This window comes from Anomaloglossus baeobatrachus, chromosome 4 (assembly GCF_048569485.1).
Source record: "Anomaloglossus baeobatrachus isolate aAnoBae1 chromosome 4, aAnoBae1.hap1, whole genome shotgun sequence".
Lineage (NCBI taxonomy): Eukaryota > Metazoa > Chordata > Amphibia > Anura > Aromobatidae > Anomaloglossus > Anomaloglossus baeobatrachus.
The window spans coordinates 447457477-447479252 of record NC_134356.1 but is presented as its reverse complement, the minus strand read 5'-3'; the positions used below and the strand labels follow the sequence as shown (position 1 = coordinate 447479252).

General features: G+C 42.1%; 1 protein-coding gene across 5 annotated transcripts in view; it reads left to right on the top strand.

The window, feature by feature from the left end:
* The window catches only part of LINGO1 (leucine rich repeat and Ig domain containing 1), a 520596-nt gene extending 508593 nt beyond the window's left edge, over positions 1-12003 (top strand). For all 5 annotated transcript variants that reach the window (XM_075345577.1, XM_075345576.1, XM_075345580.1 and 2 more), the window contains one exon: positions 9650-12003. In XM_075345577.1, the coding sequence (XP_075201692.1) occupies positions 9650-11488 (1839 nt within the window). In that variant the 3' untranslated portion in view covers positions 11489-12003. The remainder of the gene's footprint in view (positions 1-9649) is intronic.
* The last annotated feature ends 9773 nt before the right edge of the window (positions 12004-21776 follow it).

Genomic DNA, 21776 nt, shown 5'->3' with positions numbered 1-21776 from the left:
TCAAACAGCCTCATAAAAAGCAAGGGACACATTAGACAGGTCAGGGATAAAGTTGTGGACGGGAGTAAAGCTGGGTTGAGTTACCAAAAGATAGCCCAAGCTCTCAACATTTTACGGAGCACTGTTCAATCCATAATCAAAAAATGGAAATAGTATGGTACAACTGCAAACCTTCCAAGACATGGCCGTCCACCTAAATAGACATTCCAAGCAAGGAGAGCACTAATTAGAGAAGCAGAGTAGAGTCACATGGTCAATCTGGAGGAACTGGGATTCATTCCTACAGCAGGGACAAGAAAGTTGGTAAGAGTTGATGGGAAGACAGAGCTAAATACAGGGCAATCCTGGAGGAAAACCTGTTAGAGGCTGAAAAAGACAAAACTGGGGCATAAGTTCAGCTTTCAGCAGGACAATGACTCTAAATATACTACCAGAGCTACAATGGAATGGTTTAGTCAGAGTTCAGACTATCCATTCAGAATCTGTGACAAGACTTGAAAACTGCTGCTCAAAGACCCTTTCCATAGCATCTCAGTGAGATAGAGTTATTTCGTAAAGAACAATGGGCACAAATTTAAGGGTATGTGCGCACGTTGCTTTTTACCTGCTTTTTACCTGCTTTTTTGCTGCTTTTTCTTCTGCGCTGTTTAATGCCAAAATGGATGTGTTCTTCTATTCAAGCAAAGTCTATGGGAATTTGGATTTCTTGTCCGCACTATGCTGTTCAAAATGCTGCCTTTTTGTGGCAGAACTTTGGTCAAAAACTCAGGAGATGTTCCTCGCTCCTGCAGCTTCATACACAGCGATGTGTGCTGCCGCAGGAACGAGGAACAGCATCGTACCTGTCGTGGCAGCGTAATTATAGAAAAGTCGGAGCCTGCACCGATGATACGATAACGACGCTTTTGCGCTCGTAAATCGTATCATCTAGAATTTACACACAACGATGTTGAAATTGACGCCGGAGGTGCGTCACTTTCGATTTGACCCCACCGACATCGCACGTGCGATGTTGCAACGTGCAAAGCCGCCCTTAGGCTGAGTTCACAGGTCCTGTAGTCATTCATTATCACAGATCCTTTAGAGATCTATTTGCAAACACAACTTTTTTTGTCTGTTAAATAACGGATGTAGGGCGGATCCGTTTTTAACATGTAGAATCTATGGACAACAGATTCGTGAACGGATTGCTATTTATAGTCCATTTGTAATAGATCCATTAAGAAAATGAAAATAACGGATCCATTACAAATGCAAGTACAACAGATAGCTAAACAGTAATCCATTAACGAATCCATTGTCCATAGACTCCCATGTTAAACAAAAACGGATCTGGCAGAAATCAGTTTCCCAGCATAACCATTCTAACGGATGACTACAGGACATGTGAACTTAGCCTTATGAATGTACCATAGAGATGGGAATGGCAATCGGGAACTAGAAACTGATTAAATTGCCCGTGAAAACCACGATGCCTATATATTTTAGACCTACATAAGTGAGTCTCTCTAATTTGGTGTCACCATAGTCCGACATAATTCTAAAGGCCGCTTTACACACAACGATATCGCTAGCGATCTCATTAGCGATGTGACATGCCCAGATCGTTGCTACGATTTGCCGAGATCGCTCATAGGTCGTTTTGTAGCGGTCACACGTACTCATCTCACAAATGACGCTATATCGTTCAGCGATATATTGTTTGACCAAGGCGGTCATGTGGACACCGTCACACAGAATTCCTCCCAACGTTTCCGGCAATGAAAGAGGTGTATAGTTATCAACCATGGCTGTCAAATCAAAACGCAGTTGGGACCACCAATCGGAGCGGAGGAGACGTGGAGAATTGTTCGTAATGACACGCCGGCGTCGCTGATGATGGACGCACTAACGATGTTGTTCGTCATTGGCAGGGTGTCAAACCTAGCAATATGTCTGCTGCGTTCGAAACGACGAACAATATTTTGAAAATGAACGACGTGTCAACGATCAACGATTTTCGCTACTTTTGCAATCGTTCGGAGTCGCTCGTAGGTGTCACATGCAACAACGTCGCTAACGACGATGGAAGTGCGTCACGAAAACCGTGACCCCAACGACATATTGTCAGATAAATCGTGGCGTGTAATGGGGCCTTAAGCTGAAGTTTTCATTTATCATTTTGCAAAAAATTGTAGATAATCACTTTTTTGCCTTTTTAAATAAACACTTATTTGGCATTTTATGAAATATGTATATTCCTTATTTGTTAGACAAAGGGAAGATGGAAGACTGTGGTGCATCACATGATTTATTCACAAAGCTAACTTTATTTTTTGCACTTGCAATATGCATTAAAACTGCATGAGAAGATTGTCTCAGCTTCCGTTTTATAATTGATACATTGGGTCATTTACTAAGAGCTTACTGGTTTATGAAACACTTATTTGTGAGGTGAACGTCATGTGTTGTGGAGGTGATTCCAGAATATGGCTGACATTTAGATCTTCCAAGTACAATGCATTGTTGACATTGGGCTTATAGGCGGCTCGGGAAAGATGTTTGCTCCAAGTAATATTCAAAGTCTAATATCTAATCTAACACGGGGAAAGTGTATCTTTAGTCTTAGGTTTGTTAAAATAGTGTATGCTAAGTGTGACCAATATAAATCCCCCTAATTTGCCAGTTGGGTTTTGCACGCTATTTGACTATACATTTACGTTCCATAATTACACAGTGCATTGTGAGCGAGTTCTAGCCCCTGGTGAATCATTACCTTCCCCCACACTTAATGGAAATATGGGGGCCCTTTATTTCATGAAGCTATTTTCAGACTTCACCTATCTCAGTTGAATGGAAGAAATCTACATTTAAATCCACATGTAAATTGGCGTGCAAAAACGTAGAGAATATACAATGAGGAAAACGTAAGGTGCCCGGTGGAATATTTTTGCACACATCAGCAGTATGTGAACATACGCTAAGGTTCATTACATGATTACCAACTGGGCGAGGTGGCGTTATTGAAGCCGTGCACGAGTTTTTCCTCATCAATTGCCACTGTTTTATTGGATTTGATGGGGACAGCTGCTGGAAATAAATAGGCGAAGTGGGATCACGGAAACCCTGTTCTCCCTATAGGTGAAGGTCCCTGCTCCTGTCAGGCATTAATGTCATATCCTGTGGATATGCCAACAAATATTTAGGACGCCTTTTACCATCTCATGTTTCTGCGGGAAGCACAGTATAAATACAGAACAATGATAAATACAGTTGAATCATATTTGACTTTCTGATTGCTAGAGGTATTTTGCTTACTGTAACTATAATGGCCTTTTTATTGCTGTTGCTAAGCCGTATATTACCCTAGCAATGAGTCTTAATTTAGGCAGAGTTGACATTGGGGAGAGAAGGAGTCCAAGGACTTGGCAAAACTTACAGGCTTATAGCAGTACACTGAAAAAAATTGTGGTCAGTCTCTTTAAATAACCACAATGGCCTAATTTATTTGTCATAAAATGGTTTGAAAAATCGCTAAATTTTGGCATAACTTGCGCAAAACCATTGTGACTTTTAATGCTTTTATGTCATTTTCTGCCAGCTTGGACCAAAATGGACTGAGCTGAGGAAGGACAGGGCACAGTGCGGTTGTGATGCAACAGATTATCTAATTGTTGAAGAGCAGTGGCGTATCCTACTTTAGATATCATACACCAATCTGGGACTGAAGTAAGATTTTGGGTGAGGCGCACATCACTCGTCATACGCTCCTGATTCATGAAGACCCGCGCACCTCTTCATGAATCAGGAGCATTAGACTTCACCACACCTTCTCATCAAGACTGTAGAGAAAATCACTGGTCTTGAAGAATTGGGGCCAGTATGTGAAAATGTAGAAGGGAACAAGCAGGTCTTTATGAAAACAAGCATTTTTAGGCCTCATTCAGACATTGATTTTTCCATAAACAAAGAAAAAAAGTGACTTTCATCAATTTGTGTTCCGAGTGTCAATTTTTACCAACAGAATGGCATGTTATATACAAAAAAAAAAAGAATGTACAAACCTCTCCTAGCCATTACACAATAAAACACAGACAGAGCTTGACATTCGTGTTCTGTGCATTATTTCATGGACCCATTGATCTGAATGGCCATGTTTCATCCATGACTTGGAACAAAAACAGAAATGTCCCCTTTTGTGTTTAAATTTCTGCCACACACTCAGCCCAGTAAACTATAATAGGTATCTGATCTATCCATGCGAAACATGGGATGAAGACGTAGATGAAAGACTGAGGTCTGAAGAAGATCTTTGTTTTAGCCTAAGGGGTACTTTGCACACTACGATATCGCAGGTGCGATGTCGGTGGGGTCAAATCGAAAGTGACGCACATCCGGCGTCGCTGTCGATATCGTAATGTGTAAATCCTTTATGAGACTATTAACGAGCGCAAAAGCGTTGTAATCGTATCATCGGTGTAGTGTCCGACATTTCTATAATGTAGCTGCAGCGACGGTACGATGTTGTTCCTCGTTCCTGCGGCAGCACACATCGCTGTGTGAGAAGCCACAGGAGTGAGGAACATCTCCTTACCTGCGTCACTGCGGCTCACACCGGCTATGCGGAAGCATGGAGGTGGGCGGGATGTTTACGTCCCGCTCATCTCCGCCCCTCCGCTTCTATTGGCCGCCTGCCGTGTGACATCGCTGTGACGCCGCACGACCCGACCCCTTAGTAAGAAGGTGGTTCGCCGACCAGAGCAACGTCGCAGGGCAGGTAAGTGCGTGTGAAGCTGCCGTAGCGATAATGATCGCTACGGCAGCAATCACAAGATATCGCTGCTGCGACAGGGGCGGGGACTATCGCGCTCGGCATCACTACCATCGGCTTGCGATGTTGTAGTGTGCAAAGTACCCCTAAGTCCATATGGGACAGATAAGATGTGGATTTTAATTCCCGATTTATGCCGGTGAACAGTAGCTGAAAGTGTAACACATTTTATACTCATACAATAGAATCTTTCTGCATTTTGCATTCTGGTAAAACTTTAAAATTCCAAGAAATCCAGTTTCCAGTTTTTCGGAGCTGAATTTTCACGTAAAATGTTACCCCTTTCAATGTGATGTGAGTTTGTAACAGAATCTACAAAAAAACCTTTAGGCCACGTGCACACGTTGAGTATTTGGTGAGTTTTTTTACCTGTGTATTTTTAAGCCAAAACAGGAGTAGAACAATCAGAGTAAAAAGTATAATAGAAACACATCCCCACTTCCGTATTTATCACCCACTCCTGGTTTTGGCTACAAATACTGAGGTAAAAAAACCTCACCATATGCTCAACATGTGCATGTGGCCTAAAATTACTCGTATAGAATTTTAATGTGGATTTGTGGTAGAGGAAACCAACCTGTATCTTTTCTAATGGTGACGATCACTGAATAATGCTGTGGAATATTTTGCCATTATATTAAGTTACAGTAGTGATGGCTGTGAGTAGCAAGCAGAAGATTGAAAGATTACTGTGATATCTGGAAATCCATCTACATGTATAATGAGCATACAAGATAAAAAGTAACCGCAAGTGTTCATGCTCTGTATAGAACGCTTACCATCACACCATGTGTTAATTCATCCTCCCTATTCCAGACTAAAGTTCCTTGTCTGTAATTATCGTTAATCGTCTAATTGCCCTGTCTGCAATGAAATAGCAGAGGAGGTGGGGGCCGTGTCTTTGTTTACATCTCTAATGTGCAGGAAAGGTGGAGCAAAATGTTTAGAAAGGGCTCCTGGCGGCCAGGCTGCAGCTCCATCTCTTACTATAGTGACTTAATGGAGTATACCTTATCAGTGTATAGGCTGTGTCATGCATTTATGTCTAGAGGTGATTGCTGATTGCGTATATGTTCTCCATATTTAGCCCAAGTACTGCTAGGCAAAATGTTACACAACTGAACAACAGATCATTTTCTGAGTCTAATCTAAACAAGATACAGAAGTTATTTCTTAAAGCTGATCAGATCATCTTTAGTGCCCTATGAATAAAGTACATTAAAAGCATTTGAAATGCTAACTGAAATGAACTGATCTGATGAGCCGGTATATGCAGATAACAGGCATGGGTGGATCTCCAATCCACCTGCCCCTGTTAACTAGTTAAATCTCGCTGTCAATCTCTGACAGCAGGATTTAACGCACGCCAGTGGGGAGCAGGCAATATCCCATTGCCGTCAGCGGCATTGGTGTCCCGTGCCGTCGCACGGGACGCCAATGAGTTGTCATGACAGCCGAGGGTCATCTGATGAACCCTATCACTGTCATGACGTAGTACCTGTCAACACCTGCTGAGCGCCAGGATTCACAGGAGATCAGCACTTCTGCTGTTCAGAGGGATGCTGAAGCATCGCTCTGAACAGCAGAAGCAATCAGACAGTGTCAGCTTCAAGTCCCTTAAAGGGACTAGTAAAATGAGTAAAAAGTGTAAAAAAAAAAAAGGGTTTTCAAATTATGAATAAATAAAAAACATAAAAGTTAAAATCACCCTCCTTTTGTTCCATTTAAAATAAAACAAAAAAATAGAGAACCCCACATATTTGGTATAGCCGACATCATAAATGCCCAATCTATCAAAATATAAAATACATTAATCTGATTGGTAAAGGGTGTAAAGCGAAAGGAAATCAAAGCACCAGAATTGGTTTTTTTTTGTCGCCGCAACAATGCAATAAAATGCAATAGGATGCAATCAAAGCATCAAATCTACCCAAAAACAGTATAGTTAAAAACATCAGCTCAACACACAAAAAATAAGCCCCAGATTCTATAAAATAAGAACACTTTGAGTCTTGGAAATGAGCGACAAAAGCACAATTCTTTTTTTCGACCAATTTCTGATTTTTTTTTCACCAATTAAATAAAAATAAAACTATACATTTTTGGTAGTTACAAACTTGTACTACCCTGGAGAATCATACTGCCAGGTCAGCTTTACCATATAGTTAACATGTTAAATAATACCCACAAAAAAACAATCATGGAATGGCACTTTTTTGCAATTTCACCACACTTGGATTTGTTTTCCAGCAAAACATGTGGCAGAATGAATGGTGTCATTCAAAAGTCCAACACGTTCCACAAAAAACAAGCCCTTTTAAGGCTATATTGACAGAGAGATATAAAAGTTATAGCTCTTGGAAGAAAGGGCGGAAAAAATTAAAGCGGAAAATCACTGGGTGGTGAAGGGGTTAATGTACTCGCTTATTGCCAGTCTATCCAGTATGCAGCACTGTTCTGCTCCTTTTCTCAGTGAAATCACCGCACTTCAAATCAACCGTCTCACTCTATGCTTAATGTATGTCTATGAAACCTCATTATGAGGCTCGATAAACTTACATTGTAAAAGCCACTTGCAGGTCACTCAGTGCGCCGTGTGACCCAGAGAGTGGGAAGCGTGGTGATATCACTCAGGAGAGGAGCAGAATGGTGCTGGATGCCGTGAAAAGCATCAGCTGAGTATATTAAAGGGAACCTGTCAGGTCCCATATGCGTTCTGACCTACAAGCAGGGTGATGTGTGGCCTAGAAACCCCTTCCTACCCATCCCTGTGTTGTAATATTGTGTAATATGAATTTATAAAAAAAAATCTTTTTATAACTTATGTGTTCCCCAAGTAAATGAGCAGAGGTTCTAGTCCCCTGTGTGTCGCTTAAACCCGTGGGCATTTGCATGCTTTCCGTGGTATCATGCCCCTGTGGGCTTGTCGTGTCAGCTTTAGACGTGCTCTGCACATGGTCGGAACCGCAGGAGACTTTTGATCATGCCCAGTGTGTTTGTGAAACCGACAAGCGTACACCTGGATAAGAAGGCTGTGTGAATGGCAAGCGCGCACGCGCGGGATCACCAGGAGCTGACTGTGACGTCACTCATGTAAATCCATGGTTTCACACCCACAGAGGCATGATACCACAGAAAGCATGCAAACGCCCATGGGACGAAGCGATGCCCAACGGGGCTAGACCCTCTGATCATTTACATAGGGAACATGTAAGTTATAAAATGTTTTTTTATTAATTCATATTACACAATATTACAAGTAAAATATATCTTTGTACCGTGTTAGCCAGTAGAGATAAAAAAATTGTTTAAAAGAACAGAGAGTCCTCAGTGGTTGATACCTTTTAATGGCTAACTGAAAAGATGGTAATAATTGCAAGCTTTCGAGACTACTCAGAGTCTCTGAGACTCTGAGTAGTCTCGAAAGCTTGCAATTATTACCATCTTTTCAGTTAGCCATTAAAAGGTATCAACCACTGAGGACTCTCTGTTCTTTTAAACAATATTACAACACAGGGATGGGTAGGGAGGGGTTACTAGGCCACACATCACCCTGCTTGTAGGTTAGAATGCATATAGTTCATACACATATACCCGTACACAGATTTAATGAGAAAAAAAGAAAACTTCATGGAAGGGCTTCTTTAAGGTTGTCTAGTTGATTATATACGAAATGTAGGTTTACAGTTCATTAGATCACCCTAGGGCCTCATTCAGACGTCAGTGATTTTTTTGGTACCAAAAACATGTTCTAATTTAATCATCGTTTTTGATACAATTTTCATCTGTATTTGGTCAATGTTTGGTCAGTGATTTTCTAGTATGGGGAAAAAAAAATAAATGACAAGTCTTCTACCCAATGCAACGTTAATCAAGGACAGCACACGAAGTGCATATGGATGCCACCCATCTGCTGTCTGACATTTTCACAATTTGGATTTTCCGAGATTTGGATCAAAAACAGATATGTCTCTGTGATTTTTGCATGGACACACTGTCCTCAAACAAAACTGGGACATGTGAAGACCTCCATAGATTATAATGGGTACAAGCACAGAACACGTACATGAAAAATGGACATGTAAATGAGTCCTTACGCTACCCACACATGTTGTACTTAGATGCACCTGCCAGCCAGCAGACACCCTGCAAGTAGATTAATGTGTAAACTGCTTAGTTCTTTCCTTCTTACATCTTACATAATGTTTGAGCCTTTTTTTTTCAAACAGCTTTCCATCCATTTGGTGGATAAATTATAAATGTTGTCATATTGTTTCCGAGATCTAATTTATCACTATTGAGTCTAATGACTTTTATAGTTTTTTCCATGTGGGAATGAAGTATCAATAATCCTTTATCATGTCAACAGATGACCAAATGTCATTTCATCTGCAGCGAATCTTTGATAAGTTCCAGCAAATCATTAGCTATTGAGCAACAGCCAGAAACTTTGTATTTCTACAATTTCACACGAACATGTATAATATTAAAAACCTTGTGTTATCCCAATGTATAGTTAGATACAGTATGTGTTTTCTAAAATAGTGGAATATTTCCAAATAACTTTTCAACATTTTAAGGAGTTTACCTAGGGAAGGTTCACAAAAACTTATTAGTCCAATGATACTTTTAGTTCAGATCCCGAGATCTGCAATTAGGTTGGTTATTGTGGACAAAATATGGACAAGAATATTACGGCCTTAATATTCTCATGTAAACCTTCCCTTAATTATAGAATCCAGTGTGCTATCTCATGCAAAATGCTTATTTTTACATAATGACTTTTGAATGTAGTTGTTTTTTTATCTAGGCACTAATATGTTTTATTTTTTTTTCTAGGTGAGTCAAAGGTCCAGTATGATTCTCCCGCTGCCACCCTGCCTGTGTCCCATCCTCTTGCTTCTACTGGGCTCCTACCTGTCTGGCGCAGCCTCAGGTTGTCCCCAACGCTGTGATTGCTCAGCTCAGGATCGATCTGTTCTCTGCCATCGTAAAAGACATCTTAACATTCCTGAAGGCATCCCCACAGACACACGACTGCTGGACCTAAGCAAAAATCGGATCAAGACACTCAACCAGGACGACTTTTCTGGCTTTCCATATTTGGAGGAGTTGGAACTTAACGAGAACATTGTATCCATCATTGAACCAGGCGCCTTCAATGGTCTCTTCAATCTACGATTCCTAGGGCTGCGAAATAATCGCCTAAAACTTATTCCGCTAGGTGTATTCACTGGACTTAGTAATCTTACACAACTTGATATTAGTGAGAACAAAATTGTTATTCTTCTGGATGACATGTTCCAGGACCTGTATAACCTCAAATCTCTGGAAGTTGGAGACAATGATTTGGTGTATATCTCTCACCGTGCCTTCCGTGGACTCAACAGTCTGGAAGAGCTGACACTTGAAAAATGCAACCTCACTTTGGTACCCACAGAAGCTTTGTCCCATCTTCATGGTCTCATCTCTCTACGGCTAAGGTACCTGAATATTAATGTCATTCGTGACTATTCTTTCAAAAGGTTGTTTCGATTGAAAAACTTAGAGGTAGCACATTGGCCATTCATGGACACAATGACATCCAATAGCCTCTATGGGTTGAATTTAACTTCTCTATCTGTTACTCATTGTAATTTGAGCAGTATACCATATGTGGCAATCAGGCACCTTGTTTACCTTCGATTTCTTAATCTTTCATATAACCCGATCACATCTGTGGAGGGATCTATGTTGCATGAGCTACTCAGACTTCAGGAGTTTCACCTGGTAGGTGGACAACTGACTGTGGTGGAACCCTATGCTTTTCGAGGTCTTAACCATTTGCGAGTTCTAAACGTCTCCTCCAATCTTCTCAGTACACTGGAGGAATCCTCCTTCCATTCTGTTGGTAATCTGGAGACACTAATTTTAGATCACAACCCACTAGCTTGTGACTGCCGACTATTATGGATCTTCCGGCGACGTTGGCGCCTCAACTTCAATAAACAGCAACCATCCTGTTCGAGTCCAGAATATGTACAGGGAAAGGAATTTAAAGATTTCCCTGACGTCCTACAGCCTAACTACTTTACTTGCCGACGTGCACGAATCCAGGACCGAAGTCCACAAGTTGTACATGTAGATGAAGGTCATACTGTACACTTTTTCTGCCGGGCTGATGGTGATCCACCACCAACTATACTGTGGCAGTCACCACGAAAGTCTTTCATTACCAGCAAAAGCAATGGGCGTCTGACTGTATTTCCAGATGGAACTTTGGAGGTACGTTATGCCCAGATACAAGATAATGGGACTTACCACTGTGTGGCAAGTAATGCTGGTGGCAACGATACTTCATTAGCTCATCTTCATGTACGCAGTTATTCTCCAGATTGGCCTCACCAACCCAATAAGACCTTTGCCTTCATCTCAAACCAGCCGAATGAAAGTGATGTCAACAGCACTCGCACAAGTGTACCATTCCCTTTCGATATTAAGACTTTAATAATTGCAACCACAATGGGCTTTATATCCTTCTTGGGGGTGGTTTTATTCTGCTTGGTCCTTCTTTTTCTTTGGAGCAGGGGCAAAGGAAACACCAAACACAACATTGAGATTGAGTACGTGCCACGAAAGTCAGATGCTGGACTCTCCTCTGCAGATGCTCCTCGCAAATTTAATATGAAGATGATCTGATATTGGTTAAGCACTGGGGAAGGTGAGGGATGGAGTTATTTGGGCAGTTTGTGGAATGCACGAAGCCTGTTCTCATCCTACCTTCTCTAAACAGCTGTTTAAATAAAAACAACATGACTTTTTTAAGGGAAGCAATGGTAACAGGGATTACTTATCCTGCTGTTTTCAATCCATGGACTTTGTATGTTTGGGGAATGACCTTTGCACTTTTAACCTTGTGAGTTTTATCCCTCAAACTTCCCCAGATCTCAAAAAATGCCCCCCGGTCCAAAGCAACAATACATTTGTTGATATGGCTTTCATGAGACCAGATTGAGTTCAAAGAATATAAATAAAAAAAAGAATTGGAATATTTACAGAGTGAAGCACGAGGTGTTGAGTGATGGAGGCTAAGAGACTTAAACTGAACTTTGACCTCTGTATCTTCTCCTGATTTCAATACCTGTGATTTTTATGAAAAAATAAATACAATATTATGGAAAAAATTAAAGAAAAACTGTAAAAACTCCAAAAAAGTTATCTTATTTTAAAAATGACAATTTTGTGTTGTCTGGTTTGTGGAAATTGGAGTTTATGGATTAAATGCTGCTGACATTTAAGTTATACAATAGATGTTAGGATTTTATAGCGTGTAAATGTTAATCACAATATGAATAGATACATTATTTTAAGAACTGCATAAACAAAATCAACTACACTTAAATAACAATTAAAGGGGTGGTTCACTACTTTGCAATAGTGGCAGCATCCCTGTAAAACTGATAGGGAAGGCTTTTTCTAAATACCTCGATCAGACAATTTTGCCTCTAAGCGGCACTATTGTGTTCCGCTCATCCTCATGAAGTGACACCCCGCCCTCCCCCCGGGCTCCATGACCTCTGAGATCCACTGATTTCATATCAACCTCCAGTTCACCTGCCAACACCGAGGCCGGCCCCAGTCTTCCTGAGTGACTGGGCTGTGGGTGGCATTTCACCGCTCATCACAGCCCAGCATGACACGCGCTCTCTCCTTCGCTGCAGAGCACCGCAAGCAAGAATGATGCTGGGCTGTGATGAGCGGTGAAACACTGCCCACAGCCCAGTCACTCAGGAGACTGAGGCCGGCCTCGGTAATATCAGGTGAACTGGAAGTTGACGTGACATAACTGGATCGCAGAGATCACGGAGCCCAGGCGGGGGTCATTTCATGCGGATGAGCAGACCACAATAGCACCGCTCAGAGGCCGAATTGGCTGGACAAGGTATTTAGAAAAAGCCTGCCTTATCAGTTTTACAGACATGTGGCCACTATTAGAGCAAAGTCAATCACCTTTTTAAACTATTTAATTTTTTATGTGTTGAGACCCCCACCATTCACTCAAAAGACCATAGAGTGTGCAGCTTAGTTCCTATCCGAGTGCGCGCACAGCGGAGCCTGCGCAAGTTCTACAGAATCTGTACTCCCTTCTGTGCACGTCCTCAGACAGGAGCAGTGCACTCCTATCTCGTGAGTTGTGAAATTCTAAGGCGGGCTTTGCACACTACGACATCGCAGGTGCGATGTCGGTGGGGTCAAATTGAAAATGACGTACTTCCGGCATCGCATGCGACATCGTAGTGTGTAAAGGCTCGATGATACCATTAATGAGCGCAAAAGCGTCGTAATCGTATCATCAGTGCAGCGTCGGCGTAATCCATGATTACGCTGACGCGACGGCCCGATGTTGTTCCTCACTCCAGCAGCAGCACACATCGCTGTGTGTGAAGCCGCAGGAGCGAGGAACATCTTCTACCGGCGTCACTGCGGCTTCCGTAGGATATGCGGAAGGAAGGAGGTGGGTGGGATGTTTACATCCCGCTCATCTCCGCCCCTCCGCTCCTATTGGCCGCCTGCCGTGTGACGTCGCAGTGACGCCGCACGACCCGCCCCCTTAATAAGGAGGCGGGTCATCGGCCAGAGCGACGGTCGCAGGACAGGTGAGTCCATGTGAAGCTGCCGTAGCGATAATGTTCGCTACGGCAGCTATCACAAGGATATCGCTGCTGCGACGGGGGCGGGGACTATCGCGCTCGGCATCGCAGCATCGGCCTGCGATGTCGCAGCCTGCAAAGTACCCCTAAGAAGTCTTTTGAGCAATCAGTTGGGATCCCTGGACTCATGCATATCTGCCCAAAAATAAACATATATAAAAATATCTAAAAAAAAAAATCTAAAAAATGATCCAAATATAATCTGCACAATCATGACTTGCTTCATTTGACTTGATCAGTGAACCATCAGATATGTCTATTTAGCCTTAAATATTAAAGGGGTTGATCACTTTCTCTGTAGCCTAATAAATGTGTTGGTTGCATGATTTATTTGCAATTACTATTATATAATAATAATAATAATTAATAATATGTATTACATGACCAAAAAAATCATGTTGCCAATACATTTGTAAAAATGTAAAGATACAGTGAAAAAAAATATTAAACTATATTAACAGATAGATTTTCATCACTTTATACAGGTATGCAAACAAATTGTATATTAATGCTGGAAATTAAGTGCACAAGTTTGCTGGTATACTTTTTGTGTAACCCGCATCGCCTGCATGTAGCAGCCACTGCGTGGGACTGTACCCTCATGAATTAGATTAAAGGAGTATTCTCAAATTGAGCACTGCAGCCCCCAGCAATCCCCATAATGGGGCCCAGTTGAATAAAGTGAAGGTTGGCCATCTCCAACACTCACATTAAAGGGAATCTGTCAGCAGGATTTTGCTACCTCATCTGAGAGCAGCATGATGTAGGCAAAGAGGTCCTGAGTTAAACTATGTATCATGTAGATTACAGTGTGCAACCGTTCTGACACAGTGAAAGATTTTAGATTTTGCATGTAGCAGAGCTCTGGGAACTGCCCCCGCCCACACCAGGCTTTCAGTGTACATTTCCATAGACAGAAGCTGCTAATCACAGCAGGGCAGAGTCATACTACAGCTCATGCTCTACTGAGACCCACTAATGATAAAGATAAGTGGCTTAAACTAACATTGCTGGTAAACAATAAAAGACTGTGAAATAACAGATGCAGGGCTGAATTCTCTGTTTTAACCCTTGCAGCATTCTGTCTTCAGGTTAAATTGAAGAAACCTGCTGGCAGATTCCCTTTTAAGAATGAATGGAGCGGCAGTGCACATATAATCCACCACCACTGCATTCAGCCTAAGTTCCCTGACAGCTAGCCTTAGTTCCCTGACATGACAATTGGACACCCAGTTATCCCCATCCTATGAATATGGGATAACTTTCAAACTTGAGAATACCCCTTTAATTACAGAAAGAAAGTATCAATGAATTTTTACAGCAAAGTATTTATTAATAGCAGTGATTGGAGTGATTGGAGACATGAAATTTGACTCTGATTTTATCTAGTAGCATCTATAGTTCATCTATAATATAGAATTCTTAAATATATCATCTTCGAAAAGTATTATATACAGATAAAAATTAAGCAAATGTTACAGTAAATAATTTCTATAATGTATCCCCAATTCATTTAACACACAGCTATTCCACAGTTGTATTATTAGTGACATTATTAATCATATACAGTGATGGTTGAAAGTCTTGGCACCCTTGAAATTGTTTCAGAAAATGAAGTACCATATTTTTCGGTTTATAAGACTCACCGGATTATAAGACGCACCCCAAATTTAGAGAGGGGGGACGGCAACGGTCATGGAGCTGGGTCATAGGAGGCAGGGGCGGTGGAGGAGCAGGGCGATGGTGCGGTGGGTATCCCAGATGCTCGCTGCGGGTGGCTTGAGGCAGCCAAGATCTCTTGTGTGCTGCGGGCTGCTGTGCTGGGGCCTGCTGTGCTGCGGGCGATGAAGGGAGGCAGAGGCCATCTTTAGGTTGAAATGGCGCCCAGAGTTGGTGTGTGCGCAGAATGAGCTGTCTGCTGAATGACAAGCCGAGATCTCATCTGCGCACGTGCCACCTCCGGGCGCCATTTTCCTTATGTCCGCTGCTGGACTGGAGGCAGCGTGTGTGCAGGTGAGCTCTTGAGTCAAGAGCGTCATTATTTGAAGCTGCACCACTGACCTAAGGATGGCTTGCCTTACCTCCCCCCAGCACAGCGGCTGCAGCACAGTGCGAGCAGCCCCAAGCCTAGCAGCCACCAGCACAGCGGCCCTCAGCACAGCGCCAGCAGCAGCCAGCACAGTGGCCCCCAGCTAAGCAGCCGCCAGCACTGCGGCCCCCAGCACAGCAGCTGCCAGCACAGTGCCAGCAGCCCGCAGCATTGCCCCTGCCTCCTGCTACACTCTCCACCCCTTCCCAGTACTTTCGGGTTATAAGATGCACCCTTATTTTCCTCCCAAATTTTTTATGTCTGTGTCAGCAGTGGGGTCCTCCTGGGTCTCATGCCATAGCATTTCATTTCATTCAAATGGTGGTGGATAGTTTGTGCTGATACGGATGCACTCTGAGCCTGCAGTGCAGCTTAAATTTCTTTGGAACTTGATTGGCGCTGCTTATTCACGATCCGGACTTTGAGTCGTGGAGATGGATTGAAAATTTGAGATTGCTGTTAATTGTCAACAATTTAGGTTCTCAAGTCCTCAGTCAGTTCTCTTTTCCTTGTTTTATTCTCCACGCTTAGTGTGGCAAACAAAGACACACAATGCAAAGATTGAATCAACTGCTCCAATTTTTATCTGGTTTCAGGTGTGATTTTCATATTGCCCACACCTGTTACTTGCTACAGGTCAGTTTGACGAACATCACATGCTTGAAACAAAGTTGTTTACTCATAATTTTGGAAAGATGCCAACATTTTTGTCAGGCCCATTTTTGAGGTTTTGTGTGAAATTATGTCCCATTTGCCATTTTTTCCTCTGTTTTTTGTGTTGTTCCAATACACACAAAGGAAATAAACATGTATAACAAAACGTGTAGTTACAATGAATTTCTGGGAGAAATATTTCACTTTTTGGAACAACTCCAAGGGTGCCAACACTTTTGGCCATGACTGTATCTCTCATTAGTGTCATAGCGCAAGTGATATTTTTTTATATTCAGAAAGTAGGGAAATTTATATATAAACAGCTAAAATAACTGGAGATACTTTGAAGGACTTGTACACTTAAAAAAAACCCTATCTTTAGCTGTGTTCCTTATATAAATATATAAATATTACTAATATATTTACATTTTAAAGGTGCTGTAATCTTTTGCTATCAATGAGATTACCAGGTCTTAACATCTCTACTTCTGGCTTGTGTGCCATACAGAGCATATACAGAGAGTATATTGTGTTGGCACATCATTAGTGCGGTATGTGAAGGGGGCTGGCTGACTAGCTCATTGCAATAGCAATACTAGCCCTACGTAGTCAGGTACTGCTGCTGATAGCTGCAGATTTGGGTAATTTTGGAAATACAAATATATTACTAAGATCAATTAATTTTTATAAGTTAATGCTAAGTTAATACAGTTAATGCTGTTTAAAAGTGGGGGAAAACCCTTTAACTGTACATATAGATGGCACTAACATTTGGTCTCTGAACTGACAATATAGCTAATACATAGTCTTTTAGGTAAAATAACCTGTATAAAAATTGCACTTTTAATTTTCTAATCACTGCCTCAGTTTTGCAGAAACTGAATTTTTATAAGATATGCTAATGAGGGTGCTCGGTGTGCCCTTGGCATGGCTAAGCGGCACAGTGCACTATTCCGCCCACAGGCTTTTCATGACCCCGCCCCCTCACTGGTGATTGACAGTGCTGACTTGCTCAAGTTTCCATTGCAAACAGCGCTGTCTATCACAAAGTGAGGGGGCATAAAAAACCTGTGCGTGCAATTGTGTGCACTGAGCCGCTTGGCCACACAAGGGGTGCACCGAGCACCCTAATTGGCATCTTTGATTAAACTTAATTTACTGCTTTCAACAACTAAAACACTAAAGAGCCAGCTTTTCTTTTAGGCGCAATGTCCTCTTCAAGGCTTTGTGCTTAGTTTATATTATCAGTTTGGCTGGCAGACTCCCTTTACGGATTTCAGAATGATTCATGCCATGTAATAGATATAAGATAAATGGGATATATAAATGTACACTTTGGGTCAAAGTAGAAGTAAAAACATTATGGATGCTTATATATAAATCGTTCTTCATGCTAAGGGAAATAAACACAATGGGGCAAATTTAAAGAAAATTCCCCTCCAAAAATGTATTTCCTAAAGCTATTTATATGTATATGTAATGTAGTGTAAGTGTGTTAATATAGTCGCCGATCACGGTCTTCCCCAGTTTGAGCATCGCTCCTGTCTTCTTCTCACTCAGGTGACTGAAAATCTGAATCGTCAGATCCCACTTGAGTGTATGTGTGAGCTGGAAGTCACTTATACAGTGTAAGCCTACGGATCGTCTGAACAAGGTTGAAAAAGTTAGCTATGTTTAGCTTAGAAAAAAGACGTCTCAGGGGAGATCTCATATGTATAAATACATGTGTGGTCAATATAAAGGACTGGCACATGACTTATTTCTTCCAAACACAATACTAAGGACCAGGGGGCATACACTGTGAGTGGAAGAAAAGCGATTCCGGCAGCTAAATAGGAAAGGGTTCTTTACAGTTAGAGCAATCAGACTGTGGAATGCCCTACCACAAGAGCTAGTAATGGCAGACACTATAACAGCTTTTAGGGCTGGATGATTTCCTCAGTACACAACACAACATTGTTGGTTATAAGTGACTTAGTGACAAAATGTAGAATCGGTGGAGGAAGGTTGAACTAGATGGACCTAGGTCTTTTTTCAACCTATGTAACTATGTAAGGCTCCATAGGCTTGCATTCTAAAAATGACTTTCGGCTCACATGTAGACTCAAACCGGATCCGGCAAGATGGAAATTAAGTCATGTAAGAAGCAGAAGACGATAGAAGGGCATTGAAAACTGAGAAAATGGTGATCGATGAGTATTTTCTTCCACTTACACTAGACTATACATACACATGTAGACAGGTTTAGAGAATAAAAAAAAATCATTACAAGAGTGATACAATTTTTGGTGTGAAAATATTGTCAACTAATAGATGGTGTAAAGTTAGACAAGTGGGTCTGAAAGTGCAGATTTATCACACGGCATTATATACTGTGATAAATGTAATGCATTTAAAGGTGATTTGCTGGCAGGTATCTCTCCGTACTCCCCCTCCTACACACAGGAAAGCTTAATGTAGACAAACGTTCATGTGTTCTCCACCTGGAGAGCGGGGAAAGCCTCTGTCAGGCCCCTGTGACAGCAGCCTATCTCCTGAACAATAAATGGGTTGGATGTTACAATTAAACCTGCCCGACCTTTATCTCCTCTGACATCACCTGTGGAGGTACAGCTGGCAGACCCCTACACATGAGACTGCCATCTGATCCCACCGATATTGGTGGATTTTGTCTGACTAGTCTAATGAATATGGCGGACTTAAGTTGCATTTACACTGCAAGGAAATCGTGAATGAGCGTTATTAAAAACAGGCGACTGATCACCTGATGAACAAGAGAAACACTCGTTCATCAGGTAAAATGATCTTTCGTGCAGCACAAAAAAAAATGATTGCTCTCGCACTGCCGAAAACAATGGCAGCCTACGTGCTCTGAGTAGTATAAATAGCCCAGGGTGCATCATTTACTTTGCTCTGTGTAAACAGGTATTTAAAAGTTTAATGATCAGCAGTAGTATCGTGCCCCCGGTTGGTCCACGCTATGGTTGGTATTTTTTTGTTTTGTAACATTTAGAATATTTATCTAGTTCCAACTATTTTTGATATCTCATAGAGAAGCCTGAAGGAAAATTGAAACTGACCCTAAAGATTGCTAAAGCCAAAAACACTTATGTTACATTATTTTACTGGAGGTTTATTCTTATTATGCCTTTTTCTTATACAGCATCATAAAATTCTACAGCGCTTTACAGATATCATCACTGTCCCCATTGGGGCTCACAATCTAACTTCCCTATCAGCATGTCTTTGAAGTGTAGGAGGAAACCAGAGAACCCGGAAGAAACCCACACAAACAAGGGGAGAACATACAAACTCATTCCAGATGTTGTCCTTGGTGGGATTTGAACCAAGGATCCCAATGCTACAATGCAACAGTGCTAACCACTGAGCCACAGTGCAAACCCAAATTTTTAAAGCACCACTCCAGCGTTTGTTATTTCACCACTGGAGCGGTGCTTCTAATCTAAGTCCCTACCCAAGTCTTATACTCACCGTGTGGCATCTTCATCCGTTACCAGCGTCGCTTTCGTTGATCTCAGGTAGTTTGTGACCATGAACTTAGTAAACGACATTTGCTCAGAAATTCTAAGGTGCGTAATGTTGGCAGAAGTACAAAAAGGAAACGGATGCATTGGTCACTGGTATCGCTAAACACTGTTGCAGCGTAGAAAATGGAAACTGGCCACTCATGGGTCACAATTTCACTATTGTTTGATTGTATGTTGGGTTCAGTGATTGCAACTTGTAGTTCCACTGCACGAAGACGTTACTGTTCGGGTATGGTTGAACTGATGTAACAAGCAGTTCCAAAAATGTTGTATGGGTCTGGATATAAATTTGTCAAATGCAATTCAGAGTATTTCTCAACTCCTTTTTCAATCTAATTTTAAACAAACAATTGCCTTTTTTATTCATAAAATTTAGCAGATATTTGAGAAAGTTAAAGGAAACCTGTCACCTGATTCAGGGTTCCCAAACCATTGGCAGCATGAGTCAGAGGCCGTGTGCACAATTGCAGCCCGGTATATTTATATATTTCTGAAATACTCCGGCATTTCAGATGAGATGTACTTTAAGGATCAGCCTGGAGAACATAGCCAGAGACGAACCTAATCCTGCATTGAGAAAAGCCAGCCAGGGACGATGATGGACTAGTCTTGTTTTTTCTCTCTGCCACCCTAGGTGATTGACAGATGTCTCGCTATGTGATAGACTGGACAATCACCTCTAGCGGCGCTGAGAAAAGCCACCCAGGGATGGTGATGGACTAGTTTTGTCTTTTCTTAGTGCCGCTCTAGGTTATTGAGAGATGTCTCACTATGGGATAGACCTGTCCATCATCTGCAGCAGCTCTCATAGAAGCCGTTCTGGGTCGATGTTGGACTAGTCTCGTAGTCCCCAGCCATATCATTAAAATATATTTTCTCTATTTTTCTCTGATTCATGGTTTGGGCAGCATGAATTAAGTCACATATTCCCTTTAATGACTCACAACATCTAGCACAGGGGTCGGGAACCTATGACACATGAGCCAGATGTGGCTCTTTTGATGGCTGCATCTGGCTTGCAGTCAAATCTTTAATAAAAAAAATAATAACGCTAAAAAGCTTAAAAGCTGTCAGGAGAGTGGGTGCTTTATTCCCGAGTGACAGCTTCATGTGCATCCGGAGCCTAAGGCTACTTTCACACATCAGGATTTTTCCATCAGGCACAATCCGGAAAAAAACGGGTAAAACGGATCCGGTACCGTATCCGTTTTATCCCCATAGATTTGCATTGTTACCGGATTGTGCCTGATGGCTTTGCGTTGCATCCGTTTTTTTCCGGATGCGGCAAAATTAATTAAAGCGGCGGCCAGAGGCAACGTATCTTGCAACGTTTTTTTGTCTGGCAAAAAAATCGCATCGCGCCGCACCCGGCCGCTGCGGCGCATTTTTCAATCCATGCCTATGGACGCCGGATGCGACGCGATGCGTAAAAAAACGCATCCGGCCACCGCATGCGGTTTCTTCCACTGCGCATGCTCAGTAGCATGCCGCAACCGGAAAAAAAACGGACGGGCCGCATGTAAAAACTTATGCAAAGGATGCGGTGTTTTTGCCGCATCCGTTGCATAGGTTTCACAGCCGGATTGAGCCGCACTGCTCAAACCGGATGTGTGAAAGTAGCCTAACCCCGATTCTTTCTCGTTCATGTCACCAACACATGCGAACTTTGTACACAGATCGCTTCATCCTTTCAATGGCCCCGTCACGGGTGCATGCGCTGTATGCATAACCTCTCCCTAGCAACTCTGGATGCTGACACTTCCGTGAGTAGTCACATGGTGCTTTCACTACACCGCTACTGGCCACCTATACCTTTTTTAACCCAGATGTTTACCTGATACCTTGGCGCCTTTCACAGCGGCAGACAAAGCTGTTATCAGTATACGTCACCGATACCAGATGACTCCACATTTGACACCATGGTAGTGTATTCCACTATTCTTGTTATGGTGACTATCCACATGTCATTTTCTCTGATCTTTTCT